General features: G+C 38.4%; 2 protein-coding genes across 5 annotated transcripts; both read left to right on the top strand.

The window, feature by feature from the left end:
* The first annotated feature begins 236 nt into the window (after positions 1 to 236).
* On the top strand, positions 237 to 12,309 carry LOC115590270 (uncharacterized). 4 transcript variants are annotated; one of them, XM_030431571.1, is made up of 11 exons: positions 237 to 388; positions 1,921 to 2,005; positions 2,309 to 2,362; positions 2,618 to 2,665; positions 3,211 to 3,249; positions 7,414 to 7,431; positions 7,689 to 7,739; positions 9,526 to 9,591; positions 9,850 to 9,921; positions 11,736 to 11,771; positions 12,028 to 12,309. In XM_030431571.1, the coding sequence occupies exons 1-11, from the start codon at positions 352 to 354 to the stop codon at positions 12,089 to 12,091; spliced, it is 570 nt and encodes a 189-aa protein (XP_030287431.1). In that variant the 5' UTR covers positions 237 to 351; the 3' UTR covers positions 12,092 to 12,309. The 4 variants fall into 4 exon arrangements, with proteins under 4 accessions (XP_030287431.1, XP_030287430.1, XP_030287434.1 ...); XM_030431570.1 differs by having other exon boundaries at positions 244 to 430; XM_030431574.1 differs by lacking the exon at positions 237 to 388 and adding an exon at positions 447 to 887.
* A 346-nt stretch (positions 12,310 to 12,655) lies between these two features.
* Positions 12,656 to 14,109, top strand: LOC115590273 (uncharacterized abhydrolase domain-containing protein DDB_G0269086-like). The gene is made up of 2 exons (XM_030431577.1): positions 12,656 to 12,717; positions 13,011 to 14,109. The coding sequence occupies exon 2, from the start codon at positions 13,234 to 13,236 to the stop codon at positions 13,594 to 13,596; it is 363 nt and encodes a 120-aa protein (XP_030287437.1). The 5' UTR covers positions 12,656 to 12,717; positions 13,011 to 13,233; the 3' UTR covers positions 13,597 to 14,109.
* Positions 14,110 to 19,470: the final 5,361 nt, after the last annotated feature.

Here is a 19,470-nt window from a genome sequence, read left to right as displayed (position 1 = left end):
TTTATCAACTGTATGAAACGCTCACTACAACAAATTCTTAACAATTATGCACTTCTTATTAATTCGGCCAAAGTTATACGTCACAGTCTTTCCTTATTTGTGTAACAAATACGTTGCATCCGTTTGTTGAAGCGATAATCGTGTTTGTTCGCATACGGAGCGGGAATGAATTGAAATGATTGACTTTCCTCGTCGGATTCCGTACGCTTTACCGTACTAGGCGATGTAGGCGCGCAAGCAAATTTTAACTGGCGCCTCTACTACCGACCCGTCCGCCTGTAAACACAGAAGTGAAAGTAAGTTTTCAGAAGTGCGTCATCCACCGTGTCCGCTCGGTGCAGGACGAGGACAATGGGTACTTTAGTGGAGGAAACAAAGGAAGTCGACAGTAAGTTGTCCTTTAGACTCCGCGCTGTCTGTTTGGGTAAAGTTAGTTCTGCTGCGCTTCTACCTGTTGAATTACAGCCGTTACAGCACAGTTGTATCGACCGTTAGCCAGAGCTGTAGGCAGCACGTCCTGCTAACTGCTGCTAACTGCTGCTAACGGTCAACAACAAGACGAACAACTCGATGGTTAGATAAAGATGAACGTTTGGAAAAGAAGCCAGTGTCCTACTTTAATATGTAACAGAGAAATCTACATTTAAAGTTGGATTATTATTGTTTTAAAGCTGTTGAGGCCTAACGAGCAAAAGTAGCCGAGAGTCCTCAAAGTAAAATGGCGGCTGTGTTGTCCAACTGAAGACCATCAGGGTCAGAACCAGCAGGGTTAAACCCAGAGGGTCCAGCAGGGTCAGAACCAGCAGGGTTAAACCCAGAGGGTCCAGGAGGGTCAGAACCAGCAGGGTTACACCCAGAGGGTCCAGGAGGGTCAGAACCAGGACATGGTACTGTATGAATACAAACACAGCTACAACCAACAGGCTTCATCTTCTCTGCTCTCTGTTACAGCTCAACTCTTTATGTGTAGTTGTGTCCTCAAGGTCAAGTCAAATTTATGAACCCACGGGGGGAAATGAAGTTGCAGCCAGGTGTTAAGAAACACACAAGCAACGACACAACACACAAGATAATAAATAGCGATGGAGACACAAAACAACACAGACAGACAGAGACCAGTACATGAAGTTAAATACAGAGCAGGGTCACAACACGGAGAGGCCGAGATAAACAAGAGTCCAGTGTGCAAAGAAGCAGAAAGTGACATCATCTGAACAACAGACGCTGTTGGACCTTCTCATGGATCGCCTCTGCATTAGTCTGATTTACTATCTAGCACAGGGGCATTATGTAGTTTTTGAAGAATAGTTTAAACTCGGAATTGTTATATTTACAATATGAATGCAATAAGTGAATAAATCAGCTGTTCTCAGAGGAAAATAAGGTCCCAGAACACTGAAGATAGAAGGTGGCAGGGTCCGCCACATGTAAACACAGTAAAACACTATACATTGTGTTCTTTGAGGTCATTGTGTTTATTCAGTTTATGAATTTATGAACAGAGTTGGATTATTTAAAGTCAGTCAATGAAGATCTTTTTCTTCTGAATTTAATTTGTTCACCAAAACTACAAAGTTTGTATTTTCACCAATTAAATATTTGAATTATTAACATTTTCTTCTCCAAACTACAAAGTGCCCCTTCAGAAAGCATTTTGTACCAGAAGTAAAGTCTCTCATTCCATAATTTCAGTGTTTTATCCCATAATTATGACTTTGGCTCTGAGCTCTCATCAGGTTTGATTGTATTTCTTGTAACTCACTTTGCACAAAAGCTAAAGTAATATAATGTAAACATTGTGCTCCTGCAGATTGTCCTCAATAATCTCTGCCAACAATTTAAATTAACCCCAATTATCGATAAAATTATGAAATTTCTCATTTACAAGCCCTCTGATATTTTTTTTATTGTTATTTTTAGTGGAAATGCCCGAGAAGGAGGAGAAGGAGGAGAAGGAGGAGAAGCAAACTAACTCCGTCTCTTTTGAACCTCAGCAGCAGATCAGGTAAGAAGCAGCTGTGATATAAAACTCTCTGTATAAAGTTTGTATCAGCACATCAGGCCTTTATACTACATTAATCTAAAGTCTTCATGTTGAGTTTATAAAGCAGCTTGTTGAGGCCGGTCTCGTCTCCAGAGGGTCAAACACCAACATGCTGTCACGTCTGTAAAGGCGTCAGCTGTTAGCACGACCAGATGAGAACGTGTTGACTGTTGTTCAGCCTCACAAAGCTGCTGCATGTCTGCACACTGTAGAGTTGTTGAGTAGTTTCTACATCTCACTGACTGGATCATCTTCTCTCAACAGCCCACAGCTGAGTGAAGGAGACACAATACAGCAGAAGGAAGGGGAGAGTTTCAGGTAATCCTGCCCTTTTTACTTTTACATTCACATTAGAAGGTTTTTCAATTGATTCTAAAAAAGTATGACGCTGTGCAAAACATTAATAAAACAGAATACAATCACTTACAAACTGTGTTCACCAACAATAGTTTAATTTACTTTCTGTTTAATTAGTTTCACTCAGCGTCCCAACTTCTTTAGAATCAGTGACATAGATCTGATCTTAGTTGATGAAGAAGTTTCACATGATTAAAAAGAGTTTTCTGTTTTCAGACTGGAACCAATCTCCTTTTCTATCCCTCGCAGGGCCAGACGTCCAAGGTAATTTATTTCAGTTTGTTCTGTAACATATAGAAAGCCTCTGACATGTGAAATCATACTGAGGTGAGTTTATCAAAGATTTGTAAAGAGATAATGATGAAACCACTGATGACTGTGGTTCAAATTAAAGCAATATTACCCTCGAGGGTGATTTAACGTCATTTGAGCACGACAGTGATGAGGTCAGCAAGCAGCACTGAAGTGCTCAAATGACGTTAAATCACCCTCGAGGGTAATATAGCGATTATACAACTAATACCAACACAAATAAAATGTATAATCAAAATATATCCATGTTGATGGACAATTTGCTGTCAAATTTAAAGGTGTTTGTGAGTGTGCGTCAGTGAAAAGTCACTAGCAAGACCAGCATATGTTGTGTTTTGTTGCTGGTCTTTGCTGTTTTTTCAGCAGGGTGGTGTTTGACGACCAGATGAGAACGTGTTGACTGTTGTTCAGCCTGACAAAGCTGCTGCATGTCTGCACACTGTAGAGTTGTTGAGTAGTTTCTACATCTCACTGACTGGATCATCTTCTCTCAACAGACGTTTAGGCGAGAAGACACGTCATGTGGTGATTGAGAGGTAATCCTGCATTTTGTTTACTTTTACATTCACATTAGAAGGTTTAACAACCTGATTCTAAAAAAGTATGACGCTGTGTAAAACATGAATAAAAACAGAACAATTATTTACAAACTGTGTTCACCAACAATAGTTTAATTTACTTTCTGTTTAATTAGTTTCACACAGCGTCCCAACTTCTTTAGAATCAGTGTTACAGATGTGATCTCAGTTGATGAAGAAGTTTCACATTTTTACTATTTTTTTTCTTTATAATTGTTATCCTCACAGAATACATTACACAGCTGGTATTGATTTCTTGGTTCACAGTTATTGTCAAGAGGAAAAAAAAGCGGAAAACATCAGCATATCAAAACATAGCTGTTACAGTATTATAATTGTGTAATGTTCAAAGAAATTGCTGAGAACAAAACCTGCATATATTTGTATATTTATAAGAAAAAACAAAATTAACTAAAGACAGACTGAAGGTGGGATAACAAAAAAACAATGATGAATCAAAACGGGATGTATGGGCTTGTAACAACGGCTGCATTCACCTGTAGGGAGACCAAACAACCATATTGTCTGAGTTTATATGTGTGTATAAGACCAGGCAATCCTTCAAACCAACAGAGAGATGGACAAAGAAAGTGGGCAGAGACAAGTGATTTAGTTTCTAGGATGTGACTGTGACATTCGTACATAGGAGACCCATTTTGACCATGACTTTGTGAATTGATCCATTTGTAGGCGAAGTGAGAAAGTAATCTTTTTCATTATATATATTTCATTAACAATATTAGTCCATTCCTCTATTGTGGGGGAGTCAGGATGCAGCCAGTGTCCTGTGATGGTTTTCCTGCCAGCAGAAATCAGAGCACCAAATAGGTATTTGTTGAGATTCCCTGTGAGAAAGTTCATTTCTCCCAAAATAAAAGTTTTGAAATGATATGGTATTTTCATATGAAACATGTTTTCTAATATTTTGTGCATCTCTGGCCAGAACTGTACAATTACTGGACATTCCCAAAATATATGCCAGTGGTTTGCATCCCGGCTCCCACACATCCTCCAGCACCGTGGATCCTCTCCTGCAAAGTGAGCTTTCTCTTTAGGGGTTACGAAGAATCTGATTAAACATTTCCATGCAAATTCTCTCCATGTATGTGAGTTGGTGCATTTCCACTGAAACTCACAATAACTGTACCATTGCTCTTTGGGAATTTCGAAATTACCTTCTTTCTCCCAGTTATCTTTAATGTAGTCTGCAGAGTAGGTTTTTTTAATCATGAAGCCCTTATATAGTCTAGATGTAGTACCCTTGACTCGCTCTGATGAATAAGCACGTAATATCTCTTTCAGTATTGGGTCTTCTGGATCCACTGAATAGTTTCTAATAACCTTGTTGAAGTAATTACGTAGTTGTAAATACCTGTAGAATTCTTGCTTTTCTAAAGAATGATCTCTTTTCAAAGTTTGAACATTTTTAAGTTGTCCCTTATCTATTATTGAATGAAGATGTTGTTATTCCCTTAGTTATCCAGCTTTTTAAATCTAAGGTCCAATTGATTCGGTTTAAAGTCAGGGTCGTAGGCGCACCACCTAATTATTCCTAACTTGTCATGCAAGTTATATGTGTCTTTAATTGAATTCCAGGTTTTAATTTGGAGTTTTGTCCGCGGATTCTGCAACTTGTTTACACATTTTTCCAGGTCCTTATTGCCCAGTACTGCCAGAAGTGGAGGGTCCTTAATGAGTGATAGCTCGATGTCTTTCCACCTGGCATGGTAGTCTTGGTTACACAGATTTATCAATGGTCTAACTTGAGGTGAATAAAAGTAATCCTTTAAATTTGGTACAGCCATACCTCCTCTCTCTTTCGATAATTGTAATGTTTTAAACCTTACCCTGGGTTTCTTTCCCTGCCATATGAACCTGGAAATAATGTTATCCCACTTAAGGGGGGTACACACATAAGGATTTTATAAATCTTAAGAGATTTTTCATCTGTAGAGCCCCCACACATGAAGATTAAAAAATCAGTTTTGATCGTACTGTGTGTGGTGTGCTCCGATATTCTCAGCACAGGACACCACACACATAAAGATTATCTGTCTCACCGCCGATCTAGAATCGAGTCCTCCGAGCCAGAAATATCACGTGATCTACAGTAACCAATGGCAACAACCCCAACGTCACTGGGCTCTTCATAAACGGAAAAGAGCATAGACTGTATATATAAAAAAAAGTAAATAAAGGTTTTAATACATGGAAGACATAGAAGAGGGAATGATGGTGGTCCTCGGACTATTGCTGTCCGAAATATCCGTAAAAAAAAGAAGAGAGTGAAAAAATCCTGGAGACAGCGGAACAAGGACTTTATAGTCTACTGAGCGAGCTAGAGGTGAGTAGATTTATAGTTTATTTTTCCCATAGGAAAAGTTAGATCTCACCGCTGTTTTTATTTACGTCCGCTTCCGTGTTCCTCAGTCAGTTGGTCGGCTACGTTGCGTTTCACGTTACATTTCACGGAGAAGTGACTCAGGAGTCGTCGGCTTTCCCCACAGACATGAAGATTTTTCGTCGTAAATATTGAACAAGTTTAAAATTTACGATTGTCGGCTGCGACCCGTTTCCGAGCAAATTATCAGGACAAATTAACTCTAAATACAACACAGACCACAGGATAATCCTATAGGATAATCTTATAAAACAGAAGATAATCTTCCGTGGTCGGGAAGAGGTAAAATCGGAGCAAAATCAGCCCGATTATCGTTATGTGTGTACCCCCCTTTAGAGAATTGTTTTGTGGGTATTTCCACCGGAAGAGCCTGGAACAAAATAAAGGAAATAGTACACCCAGATATTTCATTGCATCCTGGTCCCAGTTCAGATTATATCTATCCTGAAGTTGTTTAGATGGAGTATAATTTTGTGTTAGGATTTGGGTTTTCTGAATATTCAGTTTATATCCTGCGTATTTACCAAAACTATCCAAAAGTTTAAATAATTCAGGAAATGAATAAGTGGGGTCTTTGAGGTATATTAATACATCGTCTGTGTACAATGCAATTATGTGTTGTTCCCCGTTTATAGTAATACCTTTTAATATTGTCAGATTGCCTAATCCATTGAGCGAGCGGTTCGATATAAAGTGTGAAAAGGAGTGGTGATAATCTGCAACCTTGTCTAGTGCCCCATTCTAATTTAATAGTGTCTGAGAGGTACCCGTTTATTTTAATGCGGGCAGTTGGATTATTGCATAGAGTACTAATTCCCTTAATAAATTCTTTATGAAACCCAAATCTCTCAAGAGTCTCATAAAAGAACTTCCACCTCACCGAATCAAAGGCCTTCTCTGCATCCAGGCTCACCAATAAGGCCTGTAACTTATGTTTTTGTATATGGCGCAAGATATGTAATGAGTGTCTAATATTATCATGAGTTTGTCTCTGGGAAATGAAGCCTGTTTGGTTTGTGTGTATAAGGTGGGGAAGGACCTCCTCAACTCTCTTGGCAAGAATTGATGTTTACAGTTTGTAGTCAGTATTCAGGACAGAGATTGGTCTATATGATCCACAGTCCAGTCTGTCTTTTTCCTCCTTCGGTATAACCAAGATTGTAGCTTCTCTCCAAGTTGGCGGGGTTTTTCCTTCTTTTAAAGCTGTATTAAATATGTTAAGAAGATTTAGTATTAAAGCTAGGGTCTGTAATGTTGTTCAGAAACACATTTTGTTATACTGTGTGAAATGATCCTGCTATCCTGAGAGTAGTCAATACATTATGTATTCAGAAAAAGGAATGAAAATAATCGGACCTCTGTGGCAGCTGCAGGACTGAGAAAAATCTGACCAATCCGTGCCGATTGGTCAGATTCCTTCATGTCTCGTTCTGTCCCTCCCTCCTCCGCGCGTGCACACCTTACGTTTCACTGATGCCGGAAATATTCAGCAAATACTCTGTTAGCACAGAGCTAATAAGGATATTCAGGGTGTAAAGCTCTCATGATTCTTTCTTCAACATTTCTTATTCACAAACGCTGCAGCGCTGCGTTGGTGTTTGACGACCAGATGAGAACGTGTTGACTGTTGTTCAGCCTCACAAAGCTGCTGCATGTCTGCACACTGTAGAGTTGTTGAGTAGTTTCTACATCTCACTGACTGGATCATCGTCTCTCTACAGGTCAATATGGGACTCGAGGTAATCCTTCATTTTCTTTACTTTTGCATTCACATTAGAAGGTTTTACAACCTTATTCTAAAAAAGTATGACGCTGTGTAAAACATGAATAAAAACAGAGCAATTATTTACAAACTGTGTTCACCAACAATAGTTTAGTTTACTTTCTGTTTAATTAGTTTCACTCAGCGTCCCAACTTCTTTAGAATCAGTGTTACAGATGTGATCTTAGTTGATGAAGAAGTTTCACATGATTAAAAACTGTTTTCTGTTTTCAGTTTGGAACCAATCCCCATCATTCCTATCCATCACAGGGTCAGACGTCCAAGGTAATTTATTTCAGTTTGTTCTGTAACATATAGAAAGCCTCTGACATGTGAAATCATACTGAGGTGAGTTTATCAAAGATTTGTAAAGAGATAATGATGAAACCACTTGTGGCTGTGGTTCAAATTAAAGAATGAAACGTGTTACAGTTAACAGTCAACTTAAGATATCAATTAAACTACTGCACAGTCTCTACATTTGAATCAGTGTAATATATATGTGTATATGTATGTGTATAGGCTGTCAAACGATTAATTTTTTAAATCACAATTAATCGCATTTTGTCCATAGTTAACTCGCGATTAATCGCAAATTAATCGCAATTTTTTTGGCACATTTTTTTCTGTTCTAAATGTACCTTGATGTATTTTTTAATGTTCTTAATACTTTTAACAACATAAGAAAGGGCAAATATGCTTGCATTATGAACATTTTTGGCGGGGGGAGGGGGGGGGGGGGGGGGCTCTCTGCATCTGCCCTGTGTTTGGCTTGCAAGTGATATTTGAGACTCAATGTACTTCGATGGTAAGTCATTTCATGTCGATAGTACATGCAGATAACTTTTGTCCTATCGACCGAACCATCTGGCTGTTTCGAAAGTAGTTTGCCGTTCATACCGTAAATGACCAAATAATATCCGGGTTTCAATTAACCACAGGGTCCCTTTAAACGCCGGTGCAGATGTATATTTTGGTAAATAACCGCCGGTTCCAAATAAATGTCGGGTCTAATTTTTATTTTTTTTTTAAATTAAGGAAGAAGAGGTGTCCACTGACACTGCACGTTTTTCTTCTTCGCCTTTTTCACGCAGTGTGCTGCTTTCTGTCAGTCAGTATCACACTGATGATCGCCATGGCTCCGGTGCAGCAAAACAATAAAAAGTACCACTTGAAATTCAAACTTTCTGTTAAAATATGCAGAGGAAAACTCGGGAGAAGCAGCCGCTAGATGTTTCTCTGTCGACCAGAAGAGAGTGAGAGAAACGGAGCTTCAGCGTCTGTCTGAGGAGGACAGCAACAGGGCCAGGCTGCCTGCTGGAGGGAGGAAGAAGGCTAGCGAGGAGCCTGAGATAAACATGCGGGGATGAGTTATCAGCAAACGGGCACGCCACGAGAGAGTGTCCCGCAAAATGATCAGGGTGATGGAGAAACAAATGTCCGCCACCGTGAGTGACAGCAGAGATGAGGAGTTTGCAGCGAGTGCTGGTTGGCTGAATCGTTTCCTCCACCGCAACAACTTCACTTACAGAAGGATGCCAGAGAATTCACCGAGAAGCTGGAGAAGTTTGTAATGTTTTCATCCAGGATTATTGTGAGGAAGGAATTAAACGCCTGTCCCAAATTGCCTTTTGGTCTGTTAAGTGATTGAAACAACTAAACCCCCCGGCTATTATTTGGTATTTTACGGTAAGTCCTTTCTCCATTTCCTCACTTTTCAGTCCACCGTGTTTTTCCCGAACCGCCAACCCTGCTGCTTCTTCTTCTGATTCCCTTTCTGCCACCCTCTGGATCAAGACTACAGGTGCCACTGACGGCCGTAAATCTTTCAATGCGCGTTTTGTTTTTTGTTTTTTTATACCGAGCGTTAATCGCACGTTAAAAAAATTAACGGCGTTAAGAGGATGTTGCGTTAACGCGTTATTAACGCGTTAACTTTGACAGCCCTAAAATAAATGAATGAATGAATGAATACTGTTGTTCAGCCTCACAAAACTGCTGCATGTCTGCACACTGTAGAATTGTTTAGTAGTTTCTACATCTCACTGACTGAATCATCTTTTCTCAACAGAACTGTACAGTCGGACATCCCACAGCCGTGTGAAGAGGAGCTGTTAGAGTTTGAGGAGGACTTGAGGTAATCCTGCATTTTGTTTACTTTTACATTCATATTAGAAGGTTTTACAACTGATTCTAAAAAGATATGACGCTGTGTGAAACATTAATAAAAACAGAATACAATAATTTACAAACTGTGTTCAGCAACAATAGTTTAACTTACCTTCTGTTTAATGAGTTTCACACAGCGTCCCAACTTCTTTAGAATCAGTGTTACAGACGTGATCTTAGTTGGTGAAGAAGTTTCACATGATTAAAAACTGTTTTCTGTTTTCAGAGAGTTCATAGCGCTCAGGGCTGCCCGTAAGAAGGTGCAGCCTAACGTTGTCCAGACGGTCAGACATCCAAGGTAATTTATTTCAGTTTGTTCTGTAACATATAGAAAGCCTCTGACATGTGAAATCATACTGAGGTGAGTTTATCAAAGATTTGTAAAGAGATAATGATGAAACCACTTGTGGCTGTGGTTCAAATTAAAGCAATATTACCCTCGAGGGTGATTTAACGTCATTTGAGCACAACAGTGATGCGGTCAGCAAGCAGCACTGAAGTGCTCCAATAACGTTAAATCACCCTCGAGGGTAATATTGCGATTATACAACTAAAACCAACACAAATAAAATGTATAATCAAAATATATCCATGTTGATGGACAATTTGCCCTCAAATTTTAAAGGTTTTTGCAAGTGTGCGTCGCGTTTCCATGGAAACACATGGGTCTGACTAATAACTGAAACAAAATCAGTCACGTCAGTAGACTCATATGTGTAATGGAACGTAGTTTACCACTCCAGCAAATAATCCAGCCCTTAGTAACGACCTAGCAACAGAAAGGATGTTCTAGTCCCAGATGATGAGCTCTGAGCTGACGTTAATGTTTTATCGCGATCTCTGAATTTCCCGAACTACACTACTCACAATAAGTTAGGGATATTGTTATTTACATGAGTGCTTTTCCTATTTGGTCTGAATTTTAATGAAATAAGTAAAAGTTTCCTTTGATATTACTAATAATGAATGAGAAGAAACACCATTTTCATTAGTTTAATATTTATTACCCCAAAAATTTAGACAATAACAAGGATAGCCCAAAACAACAAAAACTGACAATGTCAGTAGCGGGTGTTTCCACCATTTGCTACAATGACAGCTTGACAGCGACGTCTCATGCTCCTCACTAGCCTCATGATGTTGTTCTGAGGCAATGCGTTCCACTCCTCCACAAGTGCTACACGCAGTTCTGCCAGGTCACGTGGGGGTGGGGTACGATCATCCAGTCTCTGCTTCAGCTGGTCCCAGACGTGCTCTATGGGGTTCAGGTCAGGGGACATTGCTGGCCATACCATATGAGGCACTCCGACTTCCGAGCTGTGACAATTCTGGCACGATGTGGTGGAGCATTATCATCCATGATCAGAAAGTCTCTGAAGTGAAACAAACACTGTATGTATGAAATCCACTGAGTCTCTCACAATATCCCTAACTTATTGTGAGTAGTGTAAATCAAAATTGCACAGATAAACAGAAAATGCTTATTTTTATCACCCAAGTTATAACAAAGATGTTGATTTTTTTCTTTTATATTTTTTATAAAACATTTTGACCGCGGTCACAATAGTGACCAAGACGTTGATCAGGACGTAGTCTGTTCATTCCTGGACTGTTCCAGTTGATTGAGCTCTTCATGTGACATCGGCACAAATCTTTACTTTTGTGTCAGTTGGTTCTTCTCATCGTCCTCCAACCATTCATCCAAACTGAGACCGCCAAATAAATCAAAATTAACAACAAACCGATCCATTTTGTAGACAGTCTTGGTGGAGTAATATTTTGAGTAATAAGTCAGGCGTGCTGTCATGCTGATTTGAGCACGCTCTAAATGTCTTGTTGACCAATCAGATTGCTTGGTCGAAACTACTTGTTGTATAATAAAGAATGAAACACAACATATGCTGGTCTTGCTGGTGAAAAGTCACCAGCAAGACCAGCATATGTTGTGTTTTGTTGCTGGTCTTTGCTGTTTTTTCAGCAGGTTGGTGTTTGACGACCAGATGAGAACGTGTTGACTGTTGTTCAGCCTCACAAAGCTGCTGCATGTCTGCACACTGTAGAGTTGTTGAGTAGTTTCTACATCTCACTGACTGGATCATCTTCTCTCAACAGAACTGTACAGGAGGATATGCTTTACAAGTATTTGAGGTAATCCTGCATTTTGTTTACTTTTACATTCACATTAGAAGGTTTTACAACTGATTCTAAAAAAGTATGACACTCTGTGAAACATTCATAAAAGCAGAATACAATCATTTACAAACTGTTCACCAACAATAGTTTAATTTACTTTCTGTTTAATTAGTTTCACACAGCGTCCCAACTTCTTTAGAATCAGTGTTACAGATGTGATCTCAGTTGATGAAGAAGTTTCACATGATTAAAAACTGTTTTCTGTTTTCAGAGTGGCCAAATGTTACATTGAAAAATATGAGCACTACGCGTCGAGTTACTGCCCAAAAAGGTAATTGACTTCAGTGTGTTCAGTAACATACAGGAAGCCTCTGACATGTGAAGTGTACTGAGGTGAGTTATCTGTACAGAGATGCTGATGAAACCACTTGTGACTGAGGTTCATTCATGTTGTCTGTGGACCTGCAGAGTTTCAGCCTGAATAAAGAGACGCTTCACTTCTCTGACAGACTGACAGTCAGAAATTACATCAACACTGAATGTGTGTGTGTGTGTGTGTATATATATATATATATATATATATATATATATATATATATATATATATATATATATATATATATATATATATATACTATATATATATATATATATATATATATATATATATATATATATATATATATTATATATATATTATATATATATATATATATATATATATATACACACACACATATATGTTATTGATTAACCCCCCCCACACACACATGAGTGTTTTATATGCTTCTAACTGAACAACTGAACTGAATAACATAATTAAGCTTCCCCAGTACACACGAATAGTCTAATAGTAGCACATATAACAATAATAAAATGTATTTATCTCTGCTTTCAAGCGTTCGGGCAGCCATGGCGCAGGATCCCCGCATGCAAACGGCAGTGTGAAAGAGGCTAGTGAGTGAGTGTCACGACTTCCTGTATCTGGCCCTTCAAATTAAAAGCCCTCCAGCCTTTTATACACAGGCCAGCCGCCAGTAACATAGATTTTGACTTAATTTTGACAAGACACAGCTCCAAATGTTTTTTTTTTTTTTTTCTGCAACCAATCGACCAATGACTTTTTGGTCGACCAGTGCTTGGTCTACTATTTGGGGGCAGCCCTAGCTTTCTGTAACGTGAAGTATCTTGAATCTGACAGCAGATGAATGTTCAGAGGCCAGACTGAGTGTGTGTCTTGTCGTCACCCTACAGTCAGCTGACTGAGGAGATCTCTAGGTGTTCAGTGTGTGAGGAGGCTGTGAAGGATCCAGTCCCTTTACCCTGTGGACACCGGTCCTGCAAACAGTGCGTCCTCTCATTCAGGGACCAGAACGATTCAGCAGCTGACTACCCCTGCAAGAAGTGTGGAAAGAGATCCGAAACAGATCAGGATCTTCAGTCTGTTCTACTGGAGAAGAAAATCAAGAGAGTGGAGATGGAGACGGAGAAGTTTCAGGCAGAAAAAGAGAAGTTTCAGGCAGAAAAAGAGAAGTTTCTGGCAGAAAAAGAAAAGTTACAGGCAGAAAAGGAGAAGTTTCTGGCAGAAAAGGAAAAGTTACAGCCAGAAAAAGAGACGTTTCAGCCAGAAAAAGAGACGTTTCAGGCAGAAAAGGAGAAGTTAAAGGCAGAAAAAGAGACGTTACAGGCAGAAAAGAAGAAGTTACAGGCAGAAAAAGAGACCTTTCAGGCAGAAAAGGAGAAGTTACAGAAAGAAAAGGAGATATTTGAACTCGAGAAAAGGAAATCCAGTCATTGGAGCAAAAGGGCATCTACACCAACAATGATCAAGGTGTTGTGATTCCAAAAACTAGAATCCCCTACATCTAAATACATGTATTAACAAACATTGATGATGAGTTGATGAGGAGTCCTGAGTCTCCAGTTTGTTGTTGATGTTTTATGTTTTAGGAAACTTTCATCTTTTGCCAAAGTTTTCTGAAATGAGTCCAAAAATCATTTCTTCAATCCTGACGTGTGGTCGTCCAGAACATGTCAAACAGTCCTCTGTCCTGGTTCTGTTCTGACGGTCCTGTAAACTTCATGTGGATACTGAAGTCTGTCCTCAGACAGCTGGTGAGCTCGGATAGACGAGCCTGTATAAAATGCTCGTCAGGTTAATATCCGATTAATGACCAGGAAGTGTATGTTGACATTTTGACCTTCCTGGACTTGTAGCAGCGTCCTGAACAGCAGTTAATCATGTAGTTGCTGTTTTTACTGACTTGTTATCTGGATGTTTGTTATATGAAGGAGACAATAATTTGTTGAGGCTTCACACTACAAATCTATGTTTTTTATATATATATATATATATATATATATATATATATATATATATATATATATATATATATATATATATATACATATATATATATATATATATATATATATATATATATAATGATGTCATATTGTTTGTATTACCTTAAACACAGCATTCAGTTTTAACATCTGTGATTTTGCACAAACATATTAACTTTGATTTGCACAAACTTTTCTTGTACGTTACATTTAAGTTGCCTTTTAGTTTTCATGTAACTTCTTAATACAGTTACCCAGTTTACTTATTCATTTTATTGACATATGTCTAATTTTCACATGTTAAAGGATCATTTGTTCCACTGGTTGACTAACATCTACTGACTTTAACTTCAATAAAAAACTGTCATAAAAATCCTGTTTGTATTCATTTTAAACACACACATCAATGTACAGGTCCAGTTAATTATCAGCATGATTAATCATTTAGTCTTTACAGTTTTTTAAAGAAATTAAAAATGTTTGTCACAGAGTTAGTGATGGGAACGAGACCGCATCGAGACCGATCAAAAAGTGCAGATTTTCATGATTTACTTATGTTTAACATCACCCAAGTATCATATTCAACCGTTAAATTCACAAATGGTAGAGTGGGGATTGTTGGCTACAGGAGCAGTCTGGCACACCCTTGTCTACCAAACTTCTCTGAACAATACTTTAAGACTAGGAGCTCAGCTGGAGTCCAAATTTAGTAGGCCTATGGCATGATGTCAACATTGTATTAAAGTTAAAGGTGTTGGATTTTGACACTAATAACAGCAATATACGTGGATTTCATATTAATGACTATATATATCAATAGTTACATCATAACACGATTTACAATGTTCCAAAATCTTACTCATAACATACTGTATTTTAACAGTATACAATTAACAACAATATAGAGCCTTTTAGCCCCCCCCCCCAAAAAAAAACTGTCATAAGAGAAAAAGAGTTCAAAGTGTGGCATTTAATTTTACCAGCAAACAGTTAGTTACACCGTTAACACAAGTTACATTGCAATGTTCCAAAATTTTACTCCTCAGCTGCAAATGACCGAGACCGAGTACTAGTGCTAACATACTGTACATGCACACAAAGAGCCAGAGTAATCAGATACGCTCTGGGAGCCCATCTTTGTTTGCTTGAACCACATACATACAAATCATGAGTTAATGTTAGTGTTACGTTCACAATACATGGAATGACACGACAACCAAAGATTGATGAGTCAAAGTTGGAGTGACAGTAATGATTTATTTTTTGTCAACAGAAAATCAGAAGAGGCACACAAAATGTGGGGGAAATGTGGGCATGGTGGTTGTGCCAAATAAAATAAAAGAATTATAACAAAACATGGCCTCACTAGACTCTATCTGAAAGAACCAAAAACAAACAAAAGCCTAACTATCTTATCTAAAGAAAAGCTTCTCAGAAACATACACGGGTGGCACCAACCAATATCCTAGTGTCTCTAGACATGAAAATAACTAAGGGTGTAGGAAAATGTATAGGGTACCCCAACTCACCTATCGGCCCACAATTCCCACCACATACCTCTAAGTCTTTCTAGTTCTGCTCACACACACACACACACACACACACGTGTCAGGCAGGCCAGACACATAGCAAAGGAAAGAGAGCTTGTGAACTCCGTTGGCCGGTCCTTTTATTCCTGGCTCTGGGTGCAGATAGGCCAACTCCAAGCTCACACGCTGAAGTCACTCAGGTTGATCACCTGAAAACACAGGAAGGGAGGAGGAGGAGGAAAACGGGGGAAAACACAACACACATACTTGGGCCCTTTCTGGCACGTAACAGTTAGCTAAAATAGAATTATCCTCTTAACTTACCTCTGGTTGTGTTTCTGTTGAATGTGTCTGTTGAAGTTTGATGTGGTCCCAGACGTCTCAGTGATCAGAGTGTGGCAAAATTTGCACTCGGCACTGTGTTTTTTCCTTAAACTTCCCGATTTGACTGTTTTGTGGTTCAAATATCAAAATTTTATAATCGCCGATTGCTCACTCATCTTTGCTAGTTCACTGTTCAACCCACTCCAGAAGAATAACGTAAACTGCTGTGTGCGTGTGTGACGTTTGGGCAAACATCAACATTATCAATATCTTTCAAAATCGTTGCTGCGCAGCGTAGCACCATGGGATTATCACACCAGCCAATATTATGATTTTTTAAAAAGTGAATATTAAAATAAGAATATTTGTAATGATTCATATTTTAGGATATACCATGAAATATACACATCGAAAAACATGGGGTTAAAGGTCTCGTGGTCTCGGTCTAAAATTACGAGTCCCCCTCCTTCAAATGAAGGACAAGACCGAGTCAAGGCCGAGTATTTTTGCTTTTGAGACCGAGACGAGACCGAGTAAGCAAAAAATGGTCCCAAGACCGGACTCGAGTACTACAACACTAGACAAAAGTCAGAAGTGATCAAATGGCTTCTTTTGTCCAACAAACAGTCTAAAACCAATTCAATTCAAACTCAAAATTTCAGTATTTACAATATTAATCAGGTAATAAAACTTTTTTCCAACAGTGAATAAAAACAAAGCTGTTCTCATAGAACATTGTTGAAGCCAGAAAGGTGTCAGGGTCCGCCACATATAAACAATGTAAGAATTTGTGTTGTCTGTTAAGGTCAGTTTGTTTATTCAGTCATGAAAAAGAGAGTTTGATTATTTAGTCTATTAATCAGTAAGTGAAGATCTTTCTCTTCTGATTAACATTTATTTCCCATAACTACAGACTGCTCCTTTAATTAAGTATCAAAATAGTAGTTTAATAGCTCCCATAGTTCATCACTGGTGGAGGGAGTATGATGGTACTTCACTCTAGTATGTAACATAACATGTAAAAAACTGTTTTTTTCCAGCTGTCTTTTGTGTCATTTATATGTATTTGAATATCTGACGTAAAACTTACACGACACTGCAAACACCATTAAATGTCCTTCATTAACACGTAATTTCAGTTTTCTTTGGGTTATTATGCGAATTGATTCATGTGTAAGAGAACATAATGGCTCGTTCACCTTGTCAGATCTGGATGAATGGTTCACTGGGTTTGGCTGACAGCGGAGGGAGGGCTGGTCCAGACCAGGCTGGGCCGTGCCGGGCTGGGCTGGGCCTGCTGCCGCGGGTCCCAGCTGTCGCTCCCTCCCTCCCCACACACAGAGGGAGGGAGGGAGGGTGGGGCCGCTTCATCTCATGAGCCACAATAAGAGCCCGGACTCCTACAAAAGAAAAGAGGATACATGTGATACACCTGAAACAAGACACGGCTGAGTAAAGTCATCGTCAGATCGATGCTGTTTGGTCATGGAGGCCAAAAACCGAGAAGGTGCTGCAGCTTCGACTTTGGAAAACAAACGAATAAATACACAAATAAAGCAAGAAAGAAATCCCGACAACTTCTCTGGGATGGAAGTGTGTTCCTCCTCTAAATATTATTGAGCAAAAAGAGCAGAAACATGGGGAAAGTTCATTTATCAACATATTACATGTTTTTAATCTGCACATAAAACACGTGTATCAAATTAAACAAAGTGTTGTTTTTATTGGCCTGTTTCCAGTCTTTATTCTAAGATGAACCATCAGCTTCATATCAAACACAGACGTGAAAGTCGGATCTATCAAATAATCCGACTGTAAACAATCTCGAATTAACCAAATTAGAAACTTAAACTTCCATCTTTCCGTCGGCCTGTTATTGTTATTTTACTTGATGACTGCGCAATAGATATCAGATCATTGATGGGTGTCTGTTTTGTTGCTAATTATTAAAACACAACGTTAATACTCTTCAACTAAAAGTATAAATTGTCAAAGTGACATCAAGAGCCGTGCTGACATAATGTCATCAAATATTTACTGGCTAATGGATCATCTTTTATTCAGAGGTTTTGGTTCTTAATCATTTCACAAGTCTGTTTTGTAACTTGTTAAATAAAAATAAAATACATATATTATTATTATTACTATGAACAGTGATGTAGAAACAATATCTAATATCATAGTATTCAGAAGGACAACGAAAAGTACCAACCAACACATTTGAAGCTAAATTAAGACTTTAAATGTAATAAATACAGATAAAGAAGTCTAAAAACGACATGTTGTGGTTTTAAAAGGGAGTTATTGTATGTGCCAGAGTTTGTTAGCTTGGCCGTACGGGGGGCTTCGTATTTTCTGTACAAATATGGCGGTGGTATCATAATGTTAATTGTTTAATAAATAAAATAAACTACCACCTCCCTGTCTCACTTGCTAATATCATATTTGGTTAATTTGTGGTTTCTTGGCCCGTTTTCTCTCGTTATTCTAAGCTAGTGGTAAGTTAGCTCATAAAAAAAGTACCAACCGACAACTTTGAAGCTAAATTAAGTCGATAAATGTTAAAATACAGAAAAAGATATCTAAAAACGACATGTTGTGGTTTTAAAGGTAGTTAATGTATGTACCAGACTACATCGCGTTAGCTTGGCAATATGTAACGTAACTCTTTTCTACAGTCAAAGCTAACGGTCGCCTGGTTCAGGCTTCATATTTACTGTACAAACATGACAGTGGGTATCAAAATGTAAATTGTTTAATAAATAAAATAAACTACAACCTCACTGTCTCACTTGCTAATATCATATTTGGTTAATTTGTGGTCTCACAGGGATTTCTTGGCCCGTTTTCTCTCGTTATTCTAAGCTAACATTAAGTTAGCTTATAACAAAAAGTACCAACCAACAACTTTGAAGCTAAATTAAGACTTTAAATGTAATAAATACAGATAAAGAAGTCTAAAAACGATGTGGTTTTAAAGGGAGTTAACATGTGTTCCAGACTACATCACGTTAGCTTGGCCATATGTAACGTAGCATAACGTAACCTATAGTCTTTTCTACTGTCAAAGCTAATGGTCGCCTGGCTCAGGCTTCATATTTACTGTACAGACATGGCGTGGGTATCATGATGTAAATTGTTTATTAAATAAAATAAACTACAACCTCACTGTCTCACTTGCTGATACCATATTTATTTAATTTGTGGTCTCTTGGCCCGTTTTCTCTCTTTAGTCCAAGCTAACGTTAAGTTAGCTCATAACTAAAAGTACCAACCAACGTATTTGAAGCTAAATTAAGACATTTAATGTAATAAATACAGAAAAAGAAGTCTATAAACTACATGTTGTGGTTTTAAAAGGAGTTATGCTATGTGCCAGACTACAGCACGTTAGCTTGGCCCTACGTTACGTAACGTAACTTTTTTTAAGCTAACGGTTTCCGTGACAATCGTTATGTTAATTGTTAAAAATAAAAAATAAATAAAAATCCGCCAAATGTGATTTGACTCCTTTA

Source organism: Sparus aurata, chromosome 10 (assembly GCF_900880675.1).
Source record: "Sparus aurata chromosome 10, fSpaAur1.1, whole genome shotgun sequence".
NCBI lineage: Eukaryota > Metazoa > Chordata > Actinopteri > Spariformes > Sparidae > Sparus > Sparus aurata.
This window is presented reverse-complemented; position numbering and strand designations above follow the sequence as displayed.

Coding starts and splice junctions, on each gene's coding strand:
- LOC115590270 (XM_030431570.1), top strand. CDS start 352: ATGGGTACTTTAGTGGAGGAAACAAAGGAAGTCGACAGTAAGTTGTCC. Junction 2,006..2,308: donor GAACCTCAGCAGCAGATCAG/GTAAGAAGCAGC, acceptor TTCTCTCAACAG/CCCACAGCTGAGTGAAGGAG. Junction 9,592..9,849: donor GAGTTTGAGGAGGACTTGAG/GTAATCCTGCAT, acceptor TTCTGTTTTCAG/AGAGTTCATAGCGCTCAGGG.
- LOC115590273 (XM_030431577.1), top strand. CDS start 13,234: ATGGAGACGGAGAAGTTTCAGGCAGAAAAAGAGAAGTTTCAGGCAGAA.